This window comes from Passer domesticus, chromosome 3, assembly GCF_036417665.1.
Source record: "Passer domesticus isolate bPasDom1 chromosome 3, bPasDom1.hap1, whole genome shotgun sequence".
Classification (NCBI taxonomy): Eukaryota; Metazoa; Chordata; class Aves; order Passeriformes; family Passeridae; genus Passer; species Passer domesticus.
The window spans coordinates 101482306-101502505 of NC_087476.1; the positions used below are offsets into that span (position 1 = coordinate 101482306).

Here is a 20200-nt window from a genome sequence, read left to right on the forward strand (position 1 = left end):
GTATTAGTAGCAGTAGGCTTTAGATTAGCAATTTTGGAAAGCATTGCTATGTAGAGTCTTAAAGACAGCAGCACACTAACAGTCTGAGTTTGTAAAAAAAAAAAACATGTAGAAGAAAAAATCCTTGCAATGCTGAAGGCAAGAAAGTATTTTCCAGCCTGTCAACACACAGGCCTTGCTTTTCCCTGAACATTGACACAAATTTTCTCCCTGAAAATTGACACATTCCATAGAAGTTAAAACTAGGAAAACTACAAATGACTCTTTGAAAGACTCTAGGCTCATTTGTGAGGAAGATGATTTATACGGGTATATTTAGTGAGCTGGAACTTAATTTGAAAGGGCTTGTTCTAAACTGTGCACTGGCTCAGAAATTATAATTTGGCCAAGGCTGAGAGAAAAAACATGCATTTCTTCCTCAACAGTTACAGCACTTCTCTCTTTCTCCACACTGTCCTCCTTTCTCAACTTCATCAGGGATCAAAACCCTAACTCCACACTATACAAAGAAGTAAACACTTTACTTCCACCAACTCATCCTTCCTACTACAGCAGTGCTGCAATTCCTTTCTAGCCATTCAATCCCTGCTCATGCCTCCCTAGAACAGAGCCATGAAACTGGCAGGATATGACTGCAGCTATGCATGTGGGTGGGCAGTGTGAGCATCAGGTGGTCTCTGACACTCAAAGCACTGCACGGGAAAAGTTAGAAAAGGTTCATCTCTTGACACTCTCTCAATACAGTAAAAACAGTCACCTCCTTCTGGAAGCCCGTGCAAGTCATGTGAACAACTCCCGAGTTGAGCAAGCACGTCACATCTGCAGAAACAAGGAACATTTGACAGACCTTGTTACCTCATCACCACTTTATGCTTTTTAAATTGTGCTCTCTGCAAAGACAAACCTCCAGCACCTCCCCTTTCCTTCATCACATCACTTACACACGTCCCATAAAAAGGAGTTACTCTCTCTCTCTCTCTGGAAACTTAAGCTTGAGTGCTACCCAGGTGCTGTGCTTTGGGCCTCAGCTCAAAGGCATTTCATTTTGTGACCATCACCCCTTCCCAGGCTATATTACAGAAGCCCCAAAACCCAAAACTCAGCTGCCTCTCAGATATGTTTCACAAGACTAAGTACCTTGTCAGGTACTTAGGTATCCAGGTAACCAGGTTGGAGAAGGTTTGTGGGGCTTTTTTTGGTTTGTTTTTTGTGTGACAAACAATGAACAAGAAAAAGAACCACTGGCATTTGACCTCCACCAAAGCCTGCCACTATTCAGATGAAAAGCAGTGAAATACTCACCAAAATTATAGGTGCTTGGATTAAAAAACTGTTCAGGTGGTGGATAAGAAGGAGGAACCCCCCGACTTAGACTACGCTCGTGTACCAGAATATCCAAAATGAGGTTTGGAGAAGTCATGCTTATTACAGGATCCAGTGACCACAGTGCAAAATAGGGGCAATCATGAAGCAATTCTTCTGGCCTTAAAGAGAGCAAGAGCATAAGCTCAACAGCAATTTTCAAATTAAGACTTTGTAGGGATATTGAAAACCACTTGATTAAAACCTACCTCAGTGAGTCTGGCATTTGGGCGTGATACCAGCGATTGATGTCAAACACTCCCAAATAAGTAGATGGTTTTCCCTGACCATAGGTATTCACTTGCCAACTGAAGATTGATACACTGGTGTCAGGAGAGATTACTGTCAAAGACAAGATATTGTTTCTTGTTGTAGAAAATATGAGATATTTTCTGTTTTCAAAACATCACTTTCTATTTTGGCCTAATTCTCTTATTTCACTCATGAAACACAACACTTTATTAAGAATGATCAAAACAATATACAGAGTGGCAAACATCCATCTGATAGGTTTTAATCATCCTGTCTCTTTGTCTTGTTCAAAATGTATTGGTTCCAAAACAAACCAAATGCACAATTATTAGCTCATCAAGGTGGTCATCCAGATAATAAAAAAAAAGGTATGAAATAGAACTGGCTCCAGTTCTGAGCCCTGGGAACACCACTAGTGACCAGGTGCTAAATGGATGCAGCCAGAGGTTTGAGCAGGTTAAAAAAATTTCAGGTTAACACTCCTAAGCAATAGACAGAATGATTTACTGTTCAATGCAGACAACTGGCAGAACAAACTGACTGACTGGCCTTATGCTGATGACCCCATACACTGCTCTAGCATCACAGCAAACATAAAATAAAACCTGCTTTTTCCCTTCAAGAATCATGTTCAGAGGGATAGGAAGCCTCACATAACTTAAGCACACAGGTTTTTTTAATAAGCCCAACAAGGTCAGTTAGACTAATATTTAAGACTAAGACTGTGGGTATAGAACAGCATTCATTGCTTAGATTTCCAAGCCATGTAGTTCAGAAAAACATCAGAACAAACCTTCATTAACGCTGTCCTCTCTGTCAGCGTGGTTGCGAAATTTTTCTATGGTCTGACAGCTGAGTAATTTAGTATTGCTGGTCTGCCCTCTCAAGGGAAAGATTCCACCACTGAGATCTAAACTGTACCTTTCATCACAGTATTCCAAACCCTGGGTGGGGAAAAAAAAAAAAAGTAATTTTCATTAGATCCACTAAGAAAAAATGCATATATGCATATATCTAACATAACATGTATATTGTATTGTTTATTTCTAATGAACTTATTTCTGATAGCAAATAAAAACTACATCTGACATTCAAGAGAAGTGTCAAATTTTAACAGATATTAGCTGAAAAGGCTTTGCACATTTTCAAATATTAACATCTCCTTAGCAAAACTTTGCTCTGAAGCATGCACAGTTCACGCTGTTTTATTAAGGAATTTTGGAAGTAACAGATATATGCAGGGCAGATAAGAAAAATCAAAACCTTCTCTTTGAAAAACTAACATGAAGCCTAAGCAAAGAACCTCATCTTCACTCTAGGATAATTAATAACTAAAACTAATTTTAACAGAAATGATGTCCTGAACCATTCCAAAAGACAGTTCCACAAGATAAAGCACTAAAATTCCACAAACCTGTCCAGCATTTATTTTAATTACTAGAAATTTCAGCCTTCATTCATCTATGAAGAGCCACTCCCACATGAATTCAGTGCAGAAGGGAAGGAGAAAGCAATACCAAATAGGTCCTGCCAAAGACAACTTCCTAACCCAAGCTGCATATTTTAAGTTTTCCACACTGGGGCAAGCAAATCTAAGTTAAGGACCTCTAGCACATAGAAGATATTAAGAAACAACGTTCCAGACCAGTTAAACAGGACAGTGTTCAAAGTGGTCAGTGGTCAGACTCTGACATGAATGCAGAGACTGTACTCAAGCCTTGTGCAGAACAAAGGTAAGGATATGCTCCAGGACCATGAACTGATCTGCAAGACACAGCAGCTGCTGAGATCATCTGAAAGAGGTCTTTGGAAGTCTAACTGAAGCATATCTTTCAGTTTTCTTCCTTGAGCAGATGTAAACCAGCCTTGAAGGCAACAGAAACTCAGATCTGACACGTTTATAAAAACACAGTGCTGCATGTTCCAAAAGTTCCATTTGTGACTTTTACCACAATATCAAGTCAAAGATGCATTGTTTCATAGGCTCAAGTCTGATTACTGGGATGTACAGCACTGATGTAAGCAGATTAGTGTTTTAAGCTCCTGTGACTACTACTCAGTGAACAAGGAGCAGCAGTAGACTAATTTCTCCTTTTTTACTCAAGCTTGGCCTGGCAAATGGGAACAACTCTTAAATTTTATGCCACTGAAGACTGACAAGAAGCTTGGTTCAGTCGTGCAGGCAGAGAGCCATCATGTCATACTGACCAATCTGTGACCACTAGAAGTATTACAACACTTCAGTGTCTACTGGTGAGCACAGATCCTATCGTGATACATCCTTTGGGAAGGGATTCAGAAGTGTTTTGTGGGGATTTTTTCGAAGTAGATGCTATCAGGTCTCAGCATGAAAGTACATTATTAAGTGGTTTATCTGTAAGCCAACTGAAGAACCTGTCTTTCCTCCTCAGAGGGTGCAGATGTTCAGCTCTCTTCAACAGCCTTCCAAGAGTGGTTCCTGTTATAATCTTTCAACACATGCCTGTGAATGTACTACTGGTTGTATAGTCTGTAGAGGGGTCCAAGTCTTACTTTAACTACACCACAGGTTTTTCAGGTCACAAACACAGTAACATTTTTATCACTTTGTGTGCTTTTTTTTTTTAAGAGTGTCAACTGGAATTTCTAGCAAATCCATTTTTAAAGACTGATTAACCATTTCAACTCTCTGAGGTATAAACTGACATTTGTCACATCTTGTTCAGAACAGACAACCAAGACAAATAACTGCCAAATAGTTAAAGGTCTCACATTTTAACATTAAACTGTTCAGATGGAAAAAAGTAGTAGCCATGAGGGAAGTAGGGACAATTGCTTTTTCCCAATGCAGCACACAGTAAAAGGTATTGTCCTTGTCACTGCTAAGACTTAGCTAAAAATTTCTTTTAAGAGGATAAAACAAAAGAGGATATCCAAGAGGATAAAACAGAACTGAAATTCAAAAGCAAATCCCGAGAAGATTAAAGAAACTTTCTCCTATCAACCTGCCAAAGTCCTTAGAGCAATACAAGATGCAGAGTGAACTGCAATGAAAATCCTTAAAAAAACCTAAAACCAAACAAAAAAAACCCCAAGCAAACAAGGTGTTCTGCTCCTCTAGAGCACTGTATATTTTTGTCACTTAAAAACTGCACATGAAAATATAACATGCATATTCAGACATACTGAACCACTTGAAGGTATTTCTACTTCATCACCATGACAGATGATGTATTTTAAAGAAACACCACCTCCTCCCAACACCTTTATCTGTTCAAAAGCAACACTTCCAAAGCAGGAAGGCCTTTACCTACAGACAAAAGGAAAAAAGCATAAAATTCAAACTCATTCAAAAAATTCAAAACTCAAAGTTCCTATAAGAAAAATTAAATCTTTAAACCACAATCCAAGAATTACCTCAATTTCATTTTGTACTACTGAGAATACACAACGGCAAGTGTCAAATAGGAGCAAAGACTTGCTGTGAATTAAGATTACTTTCCCATCAAAAAGATCTTGGTAGAGTTTCATGCATACTGCTGAACAGAATTAAACATTATAGAGGTTCCTCTCGTCTCTGTTAGATTAGCTGAGACCTAATAATACATCTTCTATATTTTATCTACTCTACACCACAGCATCTCTGGAACCAGTTCTAAAAATTTATGGAGACTTTTCTGACCAAATCATACTACTGTACATTGTATGTACATCTTTTGCTGGCTTGAAGAGTAGATTTCAGAGACAACCCATCCAAAACTTAAAACAAGAGTCATCTTTACAGCTACCGAGTTTCAGAATCAACGCCGAAGAGACGTTGTGGGTATTTTTATAGGTATATCTGAAGTCAGGCTGACAGAGTTTAAAAGAAAAACAAAATTATAAAACAGAGATCAGAAATGTATAAAGAGAAATATATGACCATATTGTAAGAAAGGGACACAGAAGCTTCTTCAAATCTACAGTTTGGAAATACAAAGCTATTCAAAGCCTTGTCTTCTCCTACATGCCATTCATGTGATGTTTAAACAAGTAATTTCATTTCTAACAGCCATTTCCTCTTCAGGAATCAGATGTGTAAGGACTCCCTGCAGATGAATCTAGGTGGAACTCCTTACACTGAAGTATAAAATTGTATGGCTTCAGCATGGACAGATTGTGTCTGACCAATCTGATCATCTTCTACAATGGAGTGACTGAAACACTTGACGAGGGAAAACTGACCAATGTCATTTACCTAGGCTTCTACAAGGTCAATTCCCCATGACATCACTATCTCTAAATTGAAGACAGGCAGGTTTGAGGGGTGGACTACTCAGTAGATAAGGAATTGGTTGGAAGGACCAAGCCAGAGAGTTGTGGGAACAAGTCTACCTCCAGGCATAGACTGATGTTGAGTGTGTCCCTCAGAAACCTGTGTGGGGACTGGTGCTCTTCAATATCTTCATCAATGACACAAACAGTGAGATCAAGTGCACCTCAAGCAAGTTTGCAGATGACATCAGGCTGAAAGGTGTAGTTGACAAAACAAAAGGCCGGGATGTCATCCAGAAGGATCTGGAAAAGCCTGAGAGGTGGGCCAATGGCAATCTCATGACATGAAGGTCAGCAAGTCCAAGTACAAGGTGCTGCACCTGGAATGGGGCAATCCCAGACATGACTACAGACTGGGAAAAGGGACTGAGAGCAGCCCTGCCAAGAAGGACATGGGGGTTCTGGTGAACAGGAAGCAATATGCACTCACAGCCCAGAAGTCCAACCCCATCTTGGGAGACCTCAGTGCAGCCTTTCAGCACACAAAGGGAGGTTATAAAAAAGAGGGAGACTGACATTTTACAAGGGCAGATAGCGACAGGACAAAAGAGAAGGGGGTTTTCAACTAGAACAGGAGAGATTTAGATTAGATGTTCGGAAGAGATTTTTTACTCTGAGAGTGGTGAAGATCTGGAGGTCAGGCTGCCCAGAGATGCTATAGATGTCCCATTCCTGGAAGTGTTCAAGGCCAGGGTGGATGGGACTCTGAGCAAACTGATCCAGTGGGGGACATCCAGACTCATGGCGGGATTGGAACAGATGATATTTAAGGTCTTCCAACCAAAACCATTCCAGGATTCTATGACTTGTTTTGAAAAGTATGGACAAAAGAATCCCTAGAAAGACTCATCAAAAGACTTTTTTCTTAAGTCTCACTGATCTTTCATGGTAAATATTAATCTGGTCAACTTAACTAATCCTTATGTAGACAAAATTACTATTTTTTCATCTTCTTACACACAAGCCTGTCTTACCTCATACATGACTTGTCCTGATGCCAGGCGTTTCCTGTCACCAAATGCTAACTGCAGCAGATGTAAACTCACAACATCACCTTCACTGAAAAAGGTATAAATGAGAAAATTGGATTACAAAGCTGCTTTACAACCCTCATTATCATTTTATTAGATCTAGGCTGAAACTAACTTAAGAGTGTGCTCTTGCTGAGAAGATAAACACTGCTTCCCAAAACATGGTAATTGGTCAAATTAGCCATTAAAACAGAAAGGGGGAAATTTTGACATTAACAGCTTCAGGAACAAATGACAACTATGTCTTTGTTTAGAAAGCAACATGGAGGAAAAAAATCCTGAATTGCTAGAAATAGCTCACCACGGTAAAGCATTCTCCATGAAAACTTCTAAGTTGAACTTAGAAGACTGCCAGTCTATGAACAGCTGTGCTGATTACGTAGCTTGCTGATGATGTTTACTGTTCTGCATCTGCAGCCTAAACCACTTTAAAAGGTACTGAATATCATAGTGGGAATACCAAACAAATCTTGAAGCAGTCATCAAGAAACAAGGGACATCATTTGAGACTGCAAGCACAAAAACATAGCCACTGTTTCCTTTGCCTTCTTGCACAAGGTAGGAAAGAGTCAACCTCTCTTTGCAAATGTAAAATCCTGAAAAATTTGCACTGTAAGCTTAACACTTGTCATCTCCTGTACAGTTAAAGAAATAAAATGAATACACAGATATCAACCGAATGTGAACAAATATTTTAAAAACAGTGACTTATGGCAGGATTTTATTCACCTTTGTTGTGTAGACTGAACAGCCCACAAGTAGCAACAATTGCGGGGATCATTCTCAGGCTCTTGAAAAGTAACTGCATAGACAGGAATCCTTCCTCCTTCAAGCTGGGAGTGGTGCCTACAGGTTTAAAAGAAAATTATAGAAAAAAGGAGAGCCTGCTGGCTCTGGCTGTTTGTAGAAGGGTAGAAGCATCTTCTGGAAAAAAAAGCAGCTTGCATACTTATCCTCAAAGTACAGATGGTCATACTTCCATTTAAAACAACTCATGACTGACAAGCCACTACTTCTTAAGGAATTCTCATCCCAACTTCTGAATTTCAATTGCACTGTCACAGTCTTTTCTTTGCGTCTAATTATGTGTCCACTGTCTATTTATGCATCCATAATGCATCCACAACACATACATAGTTTCTGGTGAGGAACTCTACATCTCCTTAAAGAACACCTATCTGAATGTGGTCACATATTTCAAGTGGCAGATTTCAAATCACCTATAAATTCCATTATTGCTTATAAATGTATGAAACCCTTATTCTCATCTCCAAAGCTTTCCAATAAACTTTCATTCATATAAGCATCCTGGTCTGGGAATGAGTCAACCACAAATTTCCATCAAGGCTGAAAGTAGGAAAGAATCTGTTTTCAGGCACAGATCAACTGTTGAATTATCATGTCTCACTAGATCCATCATGGACACCTTAAAGAATATTATCACCAAAATCACATTATTCACACAGTGAAGCCTTTCAGTGGATGCCCTAATTGCAGTAACAGGTTCTGAATCATTCTAAAATCTTTCACCAAAACACACACATTGCCTGGGTTCACAAAATACGACTGCACAGAACAGACTTATAAAAATCAGCTCTATCACATCCCTACTGGATGAAGCAAAAAATTGAGAGTCCTGCACCTCCAAGTGCAACCAAGTGGAAAGGACTACTTACTCCCTCTTCAAACTCTTCATATTCCATAGTGACAAGTAGCCATCAGAAAACCCCACAACGAGCTGGTTGCTTCTGCTTATGTAGCACAGGGTTGACACTGCTGTTCCTGAAGGACTTCGTAACTGAAAACAGAGATGCCTCCCTTCCCTGGTCACAGCTTCTCTTCTTTGTGGAACTTCAGCAGGAATTCTAGTCACAACTTCTAGATCTACACACATAAAAGCAGGCAAGAAATTAAGGCATTCTGCCACTTCAGTTGCATTTTAAACTGATGTGATTACACAATATGTATAATTCTTCAAACAGAACACTCATTTCTGCTGCACCTTTTTGGGCTATTCCTGTTTCTGCACCCATTCAGAGAACAGGAGGACTCTCCAAGGGACAGGTATTCTCACTCCTATTTCAAAACTGGGTACAAATGAAACCATTGTAGACAAATGCCTTTATTGGGCCTCATGGAGAAGCTACTTGAAGGGACATGAATGTCTGAAGCCACTCTTACAACACTCAAAACAGGGTATGCAATCTGAGAACACAAATTGCAGGATTCATTCACCCAAATGCAGGATTTTTGATAAGCCAGATTTCTTTTAAAACACAAGCCTAAAGCCTGCCCCAAGGCATTAATGGAAACAGGAGAACACTCCCAAGGAATTTGGTACCTCTGACACAACTTCCTATCCCACAGCTGCACTGACTCAAATGCAAAAATTCCTACCTCCCACTGGCAAGAATCACAGGGACAAAGGGATGTGGGCAGCAAGAGGCCTTCTTAACTTCTGCAGGAGCATTAAGCCACTCCCATTTTTGGATCACTTCAGAACCATACCATGTCAAACTGCTGTCTGCAGTCAGCAGTGGGCAATGTCAGAAATGCCAGCAGTCAATCATCATGCTGGGATCTTCACTGGAATACAAGCTGGCTTTTGAAAAGAAACACATCTTCTTACTTCTAAATTCAAGTTTAAAAACTGCAGCTTACCTGATGCTTCTACTTCATTCTGACTGCAAGATAAATCATCCAAACAAAGGTCAACCAGAAGGACATGGCCAACATCCGTGGCCACTGCTGCCACTCCAAAGAGCCATCGCAGGCTCTGATGCAGGTGCCGCGTGCTCACGCTGGCTCCGCCGTCATTGCTGATGGGTTCGATGGCAGTCACCTGCAGGGAACGCAGGTTCATAGCAAAGCTCTTTGACAGGCCCAAGAGCAAGCCTCAGAAGGGAAGCCAGCATTAGCACATCAGAAACAGGAAAGGAAATACAAGCTCATAAGATTTAAAAACAAATCATTGCTCCCTAATCAGAAAGAAAATTAATAAAAAGAAAGCTCTCTCCACGTAAATAGCGTATTCTGTCTTTCCAACTTACCAGTTTCCATTTCCTACTTAGAAATAATTGCATCTAAGAAAAGACATGAAATCAATTACATGCTAGAAGCTTTACCATGTGTACAGGACTTAAAGACAAAGCTAGCTCTCGTTCTCCCACTACTCCAAGCCCGTCACTACTGTGATACAGTCCAGGCCTTCTTTACCCTGCATTTTGTAAGCTAAATCAGAGCTGCAAGGCAAACAAGGCAGTGGCTGTGGGGTACACCAGACACACAATTTCCGTGGGAATGAAACCTTCCTAGAAAGGGTTGGAAGGAGATGCTGGCATACTAAAATCTACACTGGTCCTCACTTTGACTGACAATATCCAACAAAAGTTTAAATGCACACCAGCACTCTTATAGATGGTAAGGAAAACTGCAAAAGGCAGCCTAAACCAACAGCAAGAGACCCAACAAGAACTTGCTCAGCCTGAGGCAGGAGCTCTCTCTCTCCCTGACAGGCCAAGCACTCCCCATGACCTCAGCACCCACAGCACACCCAGGGCAATACTGACTGCTCCAGCAGAGACACAAACACACCAGGGCTCCTGCACTAAAGCAGCAGGACAACACAGGAACAGGGGCTATCTTCCAGCCTCTTACAAATGCAGCACCATGAAAGCACACAGCTTGACTTCAACAACAAAATTTTGTCTGAAACAAAGAAGTGAGCCTCACAAGGTAGTTCATCTTTTTATGTAGCTTATTTACCCCCAGAAGTGGGGGACAATATCCAAACTTATAGGCCCCCTGAGGTTTTCTTCTCTCCCGTATCATGCACTTGCTTATGACTGCACTGCCTGGCAACCTGCTTCACAATTCACCTTTCACCTTGAACACAAATCTCAGAAGTATCTTTAGTTATTTAGGAAACTTGGTTTTCTTTCAGAGTTCTTATGATTCAAATTAAATTTTTAATCCTCTCTACTGCTCCAAGGACTAATGAAAGTATTTTGATTACTCGGATTCTTGCGTTCTGAGCGTTACTGACCGAGGAGGAAATACAGAATGCATCTTGCTGTACAACTAGCCAAGGTTGAAGTGTTGCTTGTGAGTTCTTTTCAAGTTATTTTTTTCATTCTACAACTGGCTCCAAATGAATCTTTACTAGTTTTGCATATACTTCCAAAAATGTTCCCTGGTTACTTCAATTTTCCATGTAGAAGCTCCTGAAATGACATATTTTTCCACTATGCTATGCACTGCTTTTTCCTATTCTCCTAGTGCTTTGCCAGCTCATTCTGGGAAAGAACAAAGAAAACTTTTCTCAGCTCACTGACTCTGAATGCTGCCCTTCTGCCTCATACAAACCAGGAAAATTTGGGAAAATACCATGCAACAGTTCTAAAACATGTAACTGTTATAAACTAATTCAATCTACTTCATGTTTTTTAATTCAGAATCCAATTCAAATTATACTCATCAACATTTTAAGTCTCCTGCTGCATTTCACACACCTATCAAGAGGGCATCAAGAGACACTCACAGACACATGCAAAGACATTATGCCAAAATTCTTTCTAAGCTCCTGAGTTTGGGTTTTTTAACTGATTTCTTTATTCTCTGAATGACTCAACATCCACTCTCACACTAAAAAGCATTCACACAGTCACAATAAACACCCTATATTAGTACACTCACAACTTGACACCTTGGAGCAGAGCTGCTCTAAGTTAAACTGCACAATGTAGCTGTCCACAGAACTTATACCTGTTGAGAAAAGTCCTGAAAACGCAGTGCTCATTAAAGGTTTGAAAGAGTAATGACTGACTGCAGAAAGTGATATTAAGATCCACATTTTACCTTTAAAAATAATCAATCTGAAAATCAGAGAAACATTCATGCAAATCAACCCCCCCCTCAACTATACATTACATAATATGCAAATATGTGTTTCTGAAAGAATTCAAAACATATGGACAGCAGCCAAGTGCAAGTTTTATCTACTTGTTTTTGCTTACCCTTACTCCCACTCACAGCCTGAAAGCTATGACTCCAATTAGCAATACCTGTGTCCTCACTATGCTGACTTAACACAATACCAAAGACATAGGAAATAAAACACAAGAACAGACCAAACATACTTGTATTCACGAGCTTTCAGGGCATAAGAGCACAACTTTCAGAGCAACTTTGGCTTTATTTCAAAATTCCTACCCTTCATCACCCAACAACCAACTCTTTCCTGCAGGGCTTCATCTCTGCTCCTGAATCAGTTTTTTGTGGTATACAACAACTCTAATACAACTGATTGCTGAAACTAGCTTCTATTTCAAAACACTTCCACAGCTAACGATTCAACATGCAACATAATCCTTACTTCTTAACCTTTGCTTTTCCTAGCTTACTTAGATAGAAGAAATAAAACCTAAGACACCAATGTCACTTACCAAAACATAATTTACTTATTTTAAGTTCATGCTAGCACACAGACTGCCTTTCCACCTACAACTCGAGCAGACAGTAAAACAACACACTGGAACACTGATATGATTCGTATCTTTAGAACTTAACACAAATGCTTACTACTACTAACAAGACTTTGACCTGTACTCTAGCAAGTCAAACCAAGTAAGATTAGGGAAAACTCAGCAGTAAATAAGCATTCACTTGTTGCAGATTCTAAGATGATAAAAACACAATGAATCTTGATGTTCTGATAACAATCTGATTCTTCCTTCCATTGTGTTAATGAGACACAGGGACACAACATCATTTGAATTCAAGGGTTACAGAAAGCAGAAAAAAATATCAACATTACACCACTGTATCCCATCTACACAAGCACTATATTCAACAAGCAGAGACTCAAGGACTGCAGAATGAAAGTAAATCTGCCAACTATCTGACAGACAATTCACTAAAATCTTTTTTCCAATCTTAAGTTAACAGAAAAATCTGTTCTGTTCCCACATCACCTGCTTCCTAGCCTGAGATTGATGGGAATGTGTCAAAGTCATTAACAGCAAAATGATGGGAGTCTCAGATACTTTAAGGACAGTATTTGTGACAGAAATTAGCCATTTCAAAAAGGTATATTACAGACAATTTAAGTAAGGTTTTCTCTTTTGCTCTGAAAAAAAAGGTTTCCAATACCTTTTTTTTTAAGTGGAGAACTTCGTCATTATGTGCTCTACAATGTTTTTTCTCTAATATCAGTAAACTCAAAAGATAATGGAAGTGCTAAGTCCAAGATTTTACATCAAGGGTCTCTTGACTGGATAATCTGAAGGGACAGTATGTTAATGCAATATAAAAAGGATAAGTCATACAAAGAGATGCACAACAGCTTTTCCTAAAACAAGACTATGCAGCACCAACCAACACAAAACCTTCATCTCCTCAAAAAGATACATACCCTTCCTGGAAGAACAACTGCTTTGACCACTCTTGAGATCCCAAGGTCGTACAGACAGAGAACGCTTCCCTCTGCTTCCTCCAAGCCAACCAGGAGCCCAGTCCTCTTCTGCCAAGAGAACTCCTTCACCACGCGCACGGTGGGAGGCTGCTCGTTCACGCCGCTGAAGCGATACGCAGAGAGCCGCTCTCCGCTCACCGAGTTCACCACCTCCAGCTGGGGGCCGCACGCCAGCCACGCCAGGCCGCTCCTGCCTGCAAGGCAACAGCAACAGCACTCAGCAAGCACCAGCAGAAGAACTGAAACAGCAGCACTGCCACTGGGCCTTCCCATCAAATGCACCAAAGGGAGGAAGGCCAACCTACTTACACCTGGACAATTATCTTAAATCACTCATTCCAATCCTCAACCAGTACTTCTTAAAATTAATAACAGAGTTCTTTTGCATTTGTACTTGTCATTCCTGCACTCAAGAACTCTTTGGCATAAAGATTACAAGAGACTGAGCTCTACTCTGTACACCATACTCAGCCTGGTTTTGCTAAAAAACACCTAAATACATACAGGAATACAAGTATCAAAGCATACTTCAAATACGGCCCATCTAAACCAATTCAGTTCCACCTAAGAATTTTGCTTGACACACAACTCCTCTGGGCAGGGATTTGGGCAGGAAATTATCTTAACATGGGCACTGCATGTGTTATTTCAACTTTTACACATGCTGATCCCAGAAAGAATTTAACAAGTGGTGTTTCACTCAAGACTTTAACACTTGCTCCTTTACTGAGGAACTTCAAGCTCAAAGGAAGGATGAGCTCCATTACTGCAACTACAGTCAGGCAGATAAGATTCTACCTGCTCTTAACAGCAGCCCAGATATCCAGACAGGCATCCAGCTCTACCTCCAGATCACCTAGAAAATCAACTGCCTCATCTGCTTAGCTGTTGTCAGCAGCTCTCACCGGGTCCTCAGATGCATCCTATTAAATACCTTGGAAATACATGGGCAGCACTTAACTGACCTGTCCCTCTTTCCATTTTGTATTTAGACTAGAGAAGAAAAAGGAGCATATTGTGTCTATGTAACTATTTGAGCATTAGATGTTATGATGGACATAGAGCTTGAGCTGGTAAAAAGAATACATCCCGAAACAACACTTTCTTCCTTGAAAACTGCCTTCTATTTCATTCAGAACTGAGGGGAGCATGGTCAGCTATATTATTTAAATAGCAAACGATTGGAGCAGGCTGTGGCACTTTCAATGCTTCTAATTGCTAAAATATCCTCTTAGCACTATCAGAACCTGATGCATTTTACCTAACAGAACAACCTGATGACATGATCCTGTGCTTCAGGCAATAACAACTTCAGACCAAATCCAAATTTAAAGGAAAATGCTCACCTCCAGAAAACTTCCCACACAGTGCAGAGTCTAGGGTGATCTCATCTTCCCCAAGTGCCTCAACAGTCACCTCTGGAAACTGCAGCAGACTGCTCGTTACCTGAGCCGTTAGGTCTCGCATTCTTCACTGCAAATAAAGGAAAAAAGGCAAAGAGACTCATGTCAGCCATAAATATCTTGGAGACTGACCCAAGCTTCATCAGTATGCAGTGACAAATCTCCCATTTAAATCACCCATTCCAATCATACATCATTTGTAGCTCTCTTTTGCTCAAAAGAAATGGCACTTGGGACAGTTTTTCATCTCACATCAGAGCAAAAGGAGAATCTTGAGCTTTTCTGATGCCTACAAGATCACCAACAAAAAGTGACACAGAGGGATGAGCAAGATAAATAACAGCGAAGAGAACAACACACCAAGTTCAAGCTTACTCATACAGGTTAGCAAGATGTGATCTCAGACAAAACATATTTTAAAAAACTTCTCAGTAAGAGGTACAACTCTCTGCCCTTTCCCTTGATTTAATAGATGATTATTAAATCTTGTTGTCAGTTTTCTTGTAGTGGATATCACAGATCATCCATGTCTTCTTTACTTTTTGCATGCTGATTTTTGACATTAAGGAACACAAAGTTCTTGACCAAATTCATCCCCAAATTCTTCCAGAAAACATATTGCTAAGACTTTCAAGCAATACTGACTTTCACAGTTCATCAAGTAGTATTTTTCCATACACTTAAGAGGTGAACGTAACATAACACTTCAAAATATTGTTCTTTTTCTCTGCTGAAACCCTTATATTTCGTATTCCAGTCCCTTCCTTCCTATTGCCTTTGCTTACTGCATCTCTGCAGTATTAGAGAAAAAATTTCTAGGCCTCTCAGACAGTTTCATGCTCATACAGATGCTCCAAAAGAGTTCACATTTCAGTATGTCAAGACAGATTTTTTTTTTCTAAAGAAACTGAAGAGCTGAACTAATTTACAGGATTAAACAGGTGGCTAAATATGAGATAATCCATATGCATGGAAATACAAATTACTTTAGATATCTATGTTTTACAAGTCATCTGGCTTATAGAAAAGGCCTCTGACAGACAAGACAAATTCAACTGTCTTGTTCAAACAGCACTGCCTTCTTCATGACATCTCAAGATATTATACACAGGTCACTAGTGCTGGGTTGTGCTCCCGTACCTGCTGCCAGCAGGACAACAATGAGTGCGTGAAGCACAGGAGGGTAAGTCAGGGTCCTGCACTAAGCACAAGCCAACATTTTGACAAAAATGTTGCTGATGGCAAAGCCAGTACTGCAGCCAGCCAGCCAGCCTGACCACTCTGCCAGCATTCACTACTAGCACAGATCCGGTTCCAAGTGGGACAACTCACTTGCAGTAGTTTTGCTGAGTTTCTCTTCTGGTACATGCCATCAGTTTCAAGTGACAACTTCTGCACTGTATCCAGGGACTCTAGAGAGTAAAAGGCCTCACAATCTGACCAGCATTCTTGCTTAGTTTAATTGCAATTTAGTGGATTTATTTCAGGAGTAACCTATAATACCAAATACTAATTCAGACTGGTTGGATGAATAGTATCTCTGAAATGCTTCAGCGTGTGCTTGTGTTCCTGTCACTGGGCACCACTGGAATGTTCCTGGCTCCATCTGCTTTACACGCTCCATTCAGGTATTTATGTGCATTGATGAGAACCCTTCTCTTCTCCAGGCTGAACAGTCCCAGTCTCCCAGCCTTTTCTCAGAGAAGAGCTGCTCCAATCTCCTCTAACCATCACTGTGGCCCTTCGCTGCACTCTCCAGTACCTTCACCTCTCATCTTGAGAGGCTGGTGAGCCTAGACCTGACACAGCATTCCAGCTGAGGCCTCACCAGTGCAGTACTAGAGGCAGAATCACCTCCCTTCACCTGCTGGCACAGGTTCTTCCTCATGAGCCCAGGCAGGATACCACCAGCCTTCTTTGCTGCAGGGGCACAGTGATGGCTCATGCCAGCTGGGTGTCCCAGGGCCTTTTCTGCCAAGCTGCTTTCCAGCTGGGCAGGCCCCTGCACACACTGGTGCCTGGGGTGGTCCCTCCCCAGCGCAGGACTTGGCTCTTTCCCTTGTTAAACTACATAAGGTTCCTGTCAGCCCATTTCTCCAGCCTGACAAAGCACTGACTCTGACAACATATATTAAGGAATTTTAGAAAAGAGCACAAAATTCCAGAATTATTGTAGCAAATATTTTTTTTTTCTTTTTTTGTAAATAAGAATGGAGATGTCTGTGTGGTAAGTATATGATTACTAATACCATATACCACAATAATAACAAGATAGTTTTAAGAAAAGAGTGAACAAGTATCTTGCAGTAGGGCAGGTAAGAGCATGCAAGGAAACTTCTCAGCTGTGTGCTCTCCATGAGTCACCCTGAGCAGTGCTGCCTGAGACACTGCCCACCTGCTGTGCCAAGAGCACAGAACCTTGCGTGGCTAAATTGGAAATCAAACTGAAACATCCGCTACTGGGGAGATCTGAGTTTAAAAAACAAGCTCCTCACCATCCCAAAAAGAGTTCTTCACTGATGAAAAGCTCCTATGTTAACACAGCTTACTCCTGCCCACAACACTAAAAAAATCCATCCACAAACACTAGTAAGAACCATCAAATAAGCAGAACTCCAAGACCTAAACAATTTTTGTAGAAAATTAAAATACTAGAGCATCAGGCATGCTCAGTTTTGCTCCAGTAAGGCGCTGACCATTTTAAACACCTCTTCTTGTTTTCAGAAATCAGTCATGGAACAAGGCTGATAAACTTTATAAAAAATTATGAACAATATATACCAACCTCTCCATAAGGATGCTATCCTTGCATCATTTTGCTAAGTTAAACCAAGAACTGCTAGGAAATCAAAACAGAGGGGAAATACTTAGATCTAGATTAAAAGCACAAAGCCTCTCAACTTTAAGAAATATATCCAACAGCAAGTGCATTTCAGCTCTCTTTGAAACAATAACTACAATCAATTCTTATTTCTGTTAGAAATCAGATTAGGGTAAAATGTCACATGCTTACTCCATTTTCAAGAATAAGCCAGAATTCAACCTCCCAGCTGTATCCTATAGCAATGCAGTCTGCGTGCAAGTTGCCAAAATGACCATTCTTTTTCACCCTAGGAACATCTAACTTCCAAGCACCATGAACTATTTCCAAAGACAGAAATTACATAAATTTTTGGATTAAAAAGCTTAGGAGGGGGGAGGAGGGAAGAAGGGAAAAGAAAGGAAAGAGAAATTGTGTGTTCAAGCAGAATTACACATAGCTAAGTCAGAGTTCTGAGATGCGAGTTTTGACTGATTGCATTCCACAAAAATCAGTTTAAAAGGGCAATAATGTTATGGGCTCACTGAAGAAAAAGCTAAAAATATGGTCAGTCACAGCTGAAGACAAGATTTGACAGGACATGTTGACTTCACTGACATCAAAAGAGAGACCTTGCTGCCATCTCTCATCTCTGTATTTGCTTCTTTTTTCTACTACTGTATTTTGGAAGACATTTCCAGCATACCACACTGGTATGCCATCCCACAGCTGGCCCTTCCCAGCACAAATTCCAGAATCACATCAAAGAGAAAGATCTGCCAGAATCACACACAGTCACCTCTTCTAAACACACTGCTCCAGCCACCACCTAGAGCAGGCTGCCCAAGGCTGTATCCAGATGGATTTGGAACATTCAATTCTCCAACAGGTTTTTACAACCAGCAAGACCAACTACAGAAACACCTGCAACCCATGCAACAGGGTGACTCTCTCTTGCCAATTTAAGGCTTCTATTCTCTCCACCAAACCAGCGTCACACCATGACATGCCTGTCACCACTGCTCCTCCAAAACCATGTCCGACACCTTACTAGGCAGAAGATGTAAAATTCATAGAAGCTCGATCACGCTTGAAAAAGCCAATCCCAGGCAAATCAAAGCAGGACGGAGAGCTGAGGCAGCACGTGAATGAGGAGCTGTCCTCCCCAGGATACAGAGCTGTGTGCCCAAGCGCATGGGACAGCTGCCAGCCAAGGCTGACACAACCAGCCAGACCCAGGGGCCCTGCACAGGCACCTGCAGGGCCACGCTCAGCCCTACCCCCGCACGGGGTGCAGCCATCCCGACACAAACCGGCCCCTCAGTTCCCTCCAATTTCCCCAGACACGATCAGGAAGCAATCATTAGACCTGAAAGACTGACACCAAGCATTCTATTGGCAGAAGCTCCAGACATGGACTCACAGTTTATTAAGGAAGACACGGAGCACTTTTGTTTAAGCCAGCAGCAACTCTGCTTCGCGATGCTTCGCTTCGTGCAAAGACCCAGAGACCCCCACAAATCGCACTGGGTCCTTCTAAAGCTGTGGCCTCCCCACGGCACCCATCCCACGTCCCGCAATCGCCGCTCCACGCACGGAGCGCATTTCCCGCCTCCTCATGGAATACAGCCCCGGAGCCCGGCGGGGGAGGGGGAGGAGGAATTAGAAAAAAAAGTAAAGAAAAACCCTCCAGGAACACGACCCAAGGGGCGAATACAGAGGGCGTGCGCGGGTGGCCGGGCAGGAGGGAAAGCTCCTGGCGGCAGCCGCCGCATCTCCCACGCCCCCCATCCCGACGGAGCCTCCGGGCTGCGGAGCCTCCATGTGCGCTGCCCAGGCCGCGCCGCCCGGGCCTCCCCCGCCGCCGGGGCCGGGCACGTGTGGCGGACACGGCGCCGCAGCCCGGGGGTCACTTACATAAGGGACGGGCGGCCGGGCCCGCCCGAGGCCCCCGCGGGCCCGCGCTGCGCCAGCGCCGGTGCCGGCCTATGCGGCTCGGGAGCGCCCGGTACCCGCTGGTACGGGCGGGAAGGAAGAAAGGGAGGAACGCAGGCACACGGGCGGGCGGGGGTCGCCGTTGCCGCCACCTCCGCCGCCTCCTCGTGTCCGCGCCGCTGCCCCCAGCCCAGCCGCGCCCGCGCTCCCGGTACGTGCCGGTGCCGGTGCCGGTGGCATGTCCCTCCCGCAGCGGCGACAACGGCACGGCCCGGCCCGGCCCGCGCGCCGCGCACCCACCTCGCTCGCGCACCCGCCGCGCGGGGGGCGGGACGGCACCGGGGGGACGGGCCCGCTTCTCGCGAGATCCGCAGCGAGCCTCCGCGGGAATTTTCAAATGCGCGGGACACGGCCCCGGGCGCTGGCGGCGATGGCCTCCGGACTGCGGATCCCGGCGTGCCGCGCGGCGGCCGCTTCCGCTCCCGCCCGCGCCCCGGTGGCTGCTGCCTGTCGCGGGGCACGCCGGGAGCTGTAGTTCCTGGGCCGGCCGGGCCGTCTCCTGCCCCGCCGTGAGGGAACCGCCGGCTGGGGCTGAGCTGGCCCGGCCTACCGCTGTCCGTCCCACCGCAGGAGCCACTCCTCCCCCTTCCCC

The 20200-nt window shown here is 42.7% G+C and overlaps 1 protein-coding gene across 4 annotated transcripts in view; it reads right to left on the reverse strand.

Annotated features, from left to right (window-relative positions):
• Nucleotides 1-19992, reverse strand: part of LOC135297303 (protein ELYS-like) — a 41920-nt gene extending 21928 nt beyond the window's left edge. The window contains exons 1-11 of one of the 4 annotated variants that reach the window (XM_064414720.1): nucleotides 19849-19992; nucleotides 14757-14883; nucleotides 13351-13604; nucleotides 9600-9780; nucleotides 8615-8822; nucleotides 7668-7784; nucleotides 6882-6966; nucleotides 2408-2558; nucleotides 1572-1704; nucleotides 1303-1484; nucleotides 758-819 (exon numbers count right to left, since the gene is read on the reverse strand). In XM_064414720.1, the coding sequence (XP_064270790.1) occupies nucleotides 758-819; nucleotides 1303-1484; nucleotides 1572-1704; nucleotides 2408-2558; nucleotides 6882-6966; nucleotides 7668-7784; nucleotides 8615-8822; nucleotides 9600-9780; nucleotides 13351-13604; nucleotides 14757-14877 (1494 nt within the window). In that variant the 5' untranslated portion in view covers nucleotides 14878-14883; nucleotides 19849-19992. Of the gene's footprint in view, nucleotides 1-757; nucleotides 820-1302; nucleotides 1485-1571; nucleotides 1705-2407; nucleotides 2559-6881; nucleotides 6967-7667; nucleotides 7785-8614; nucleotides 8823-9599; nucleotides 9781-13350; nucleotides 13605-14756; nucleotides 14884-15005; nucleotides 15126-19530; nucleotides 19686-19767 lie in introns of those variants that run through there. The other 3 variants (XM_064414723.1, XM_064414724.1, XM_064414721.1) reach the window with 3 other exon arrangements.
• Nucleotides 19993-20200: the final 208 nt, after the last annotated feature.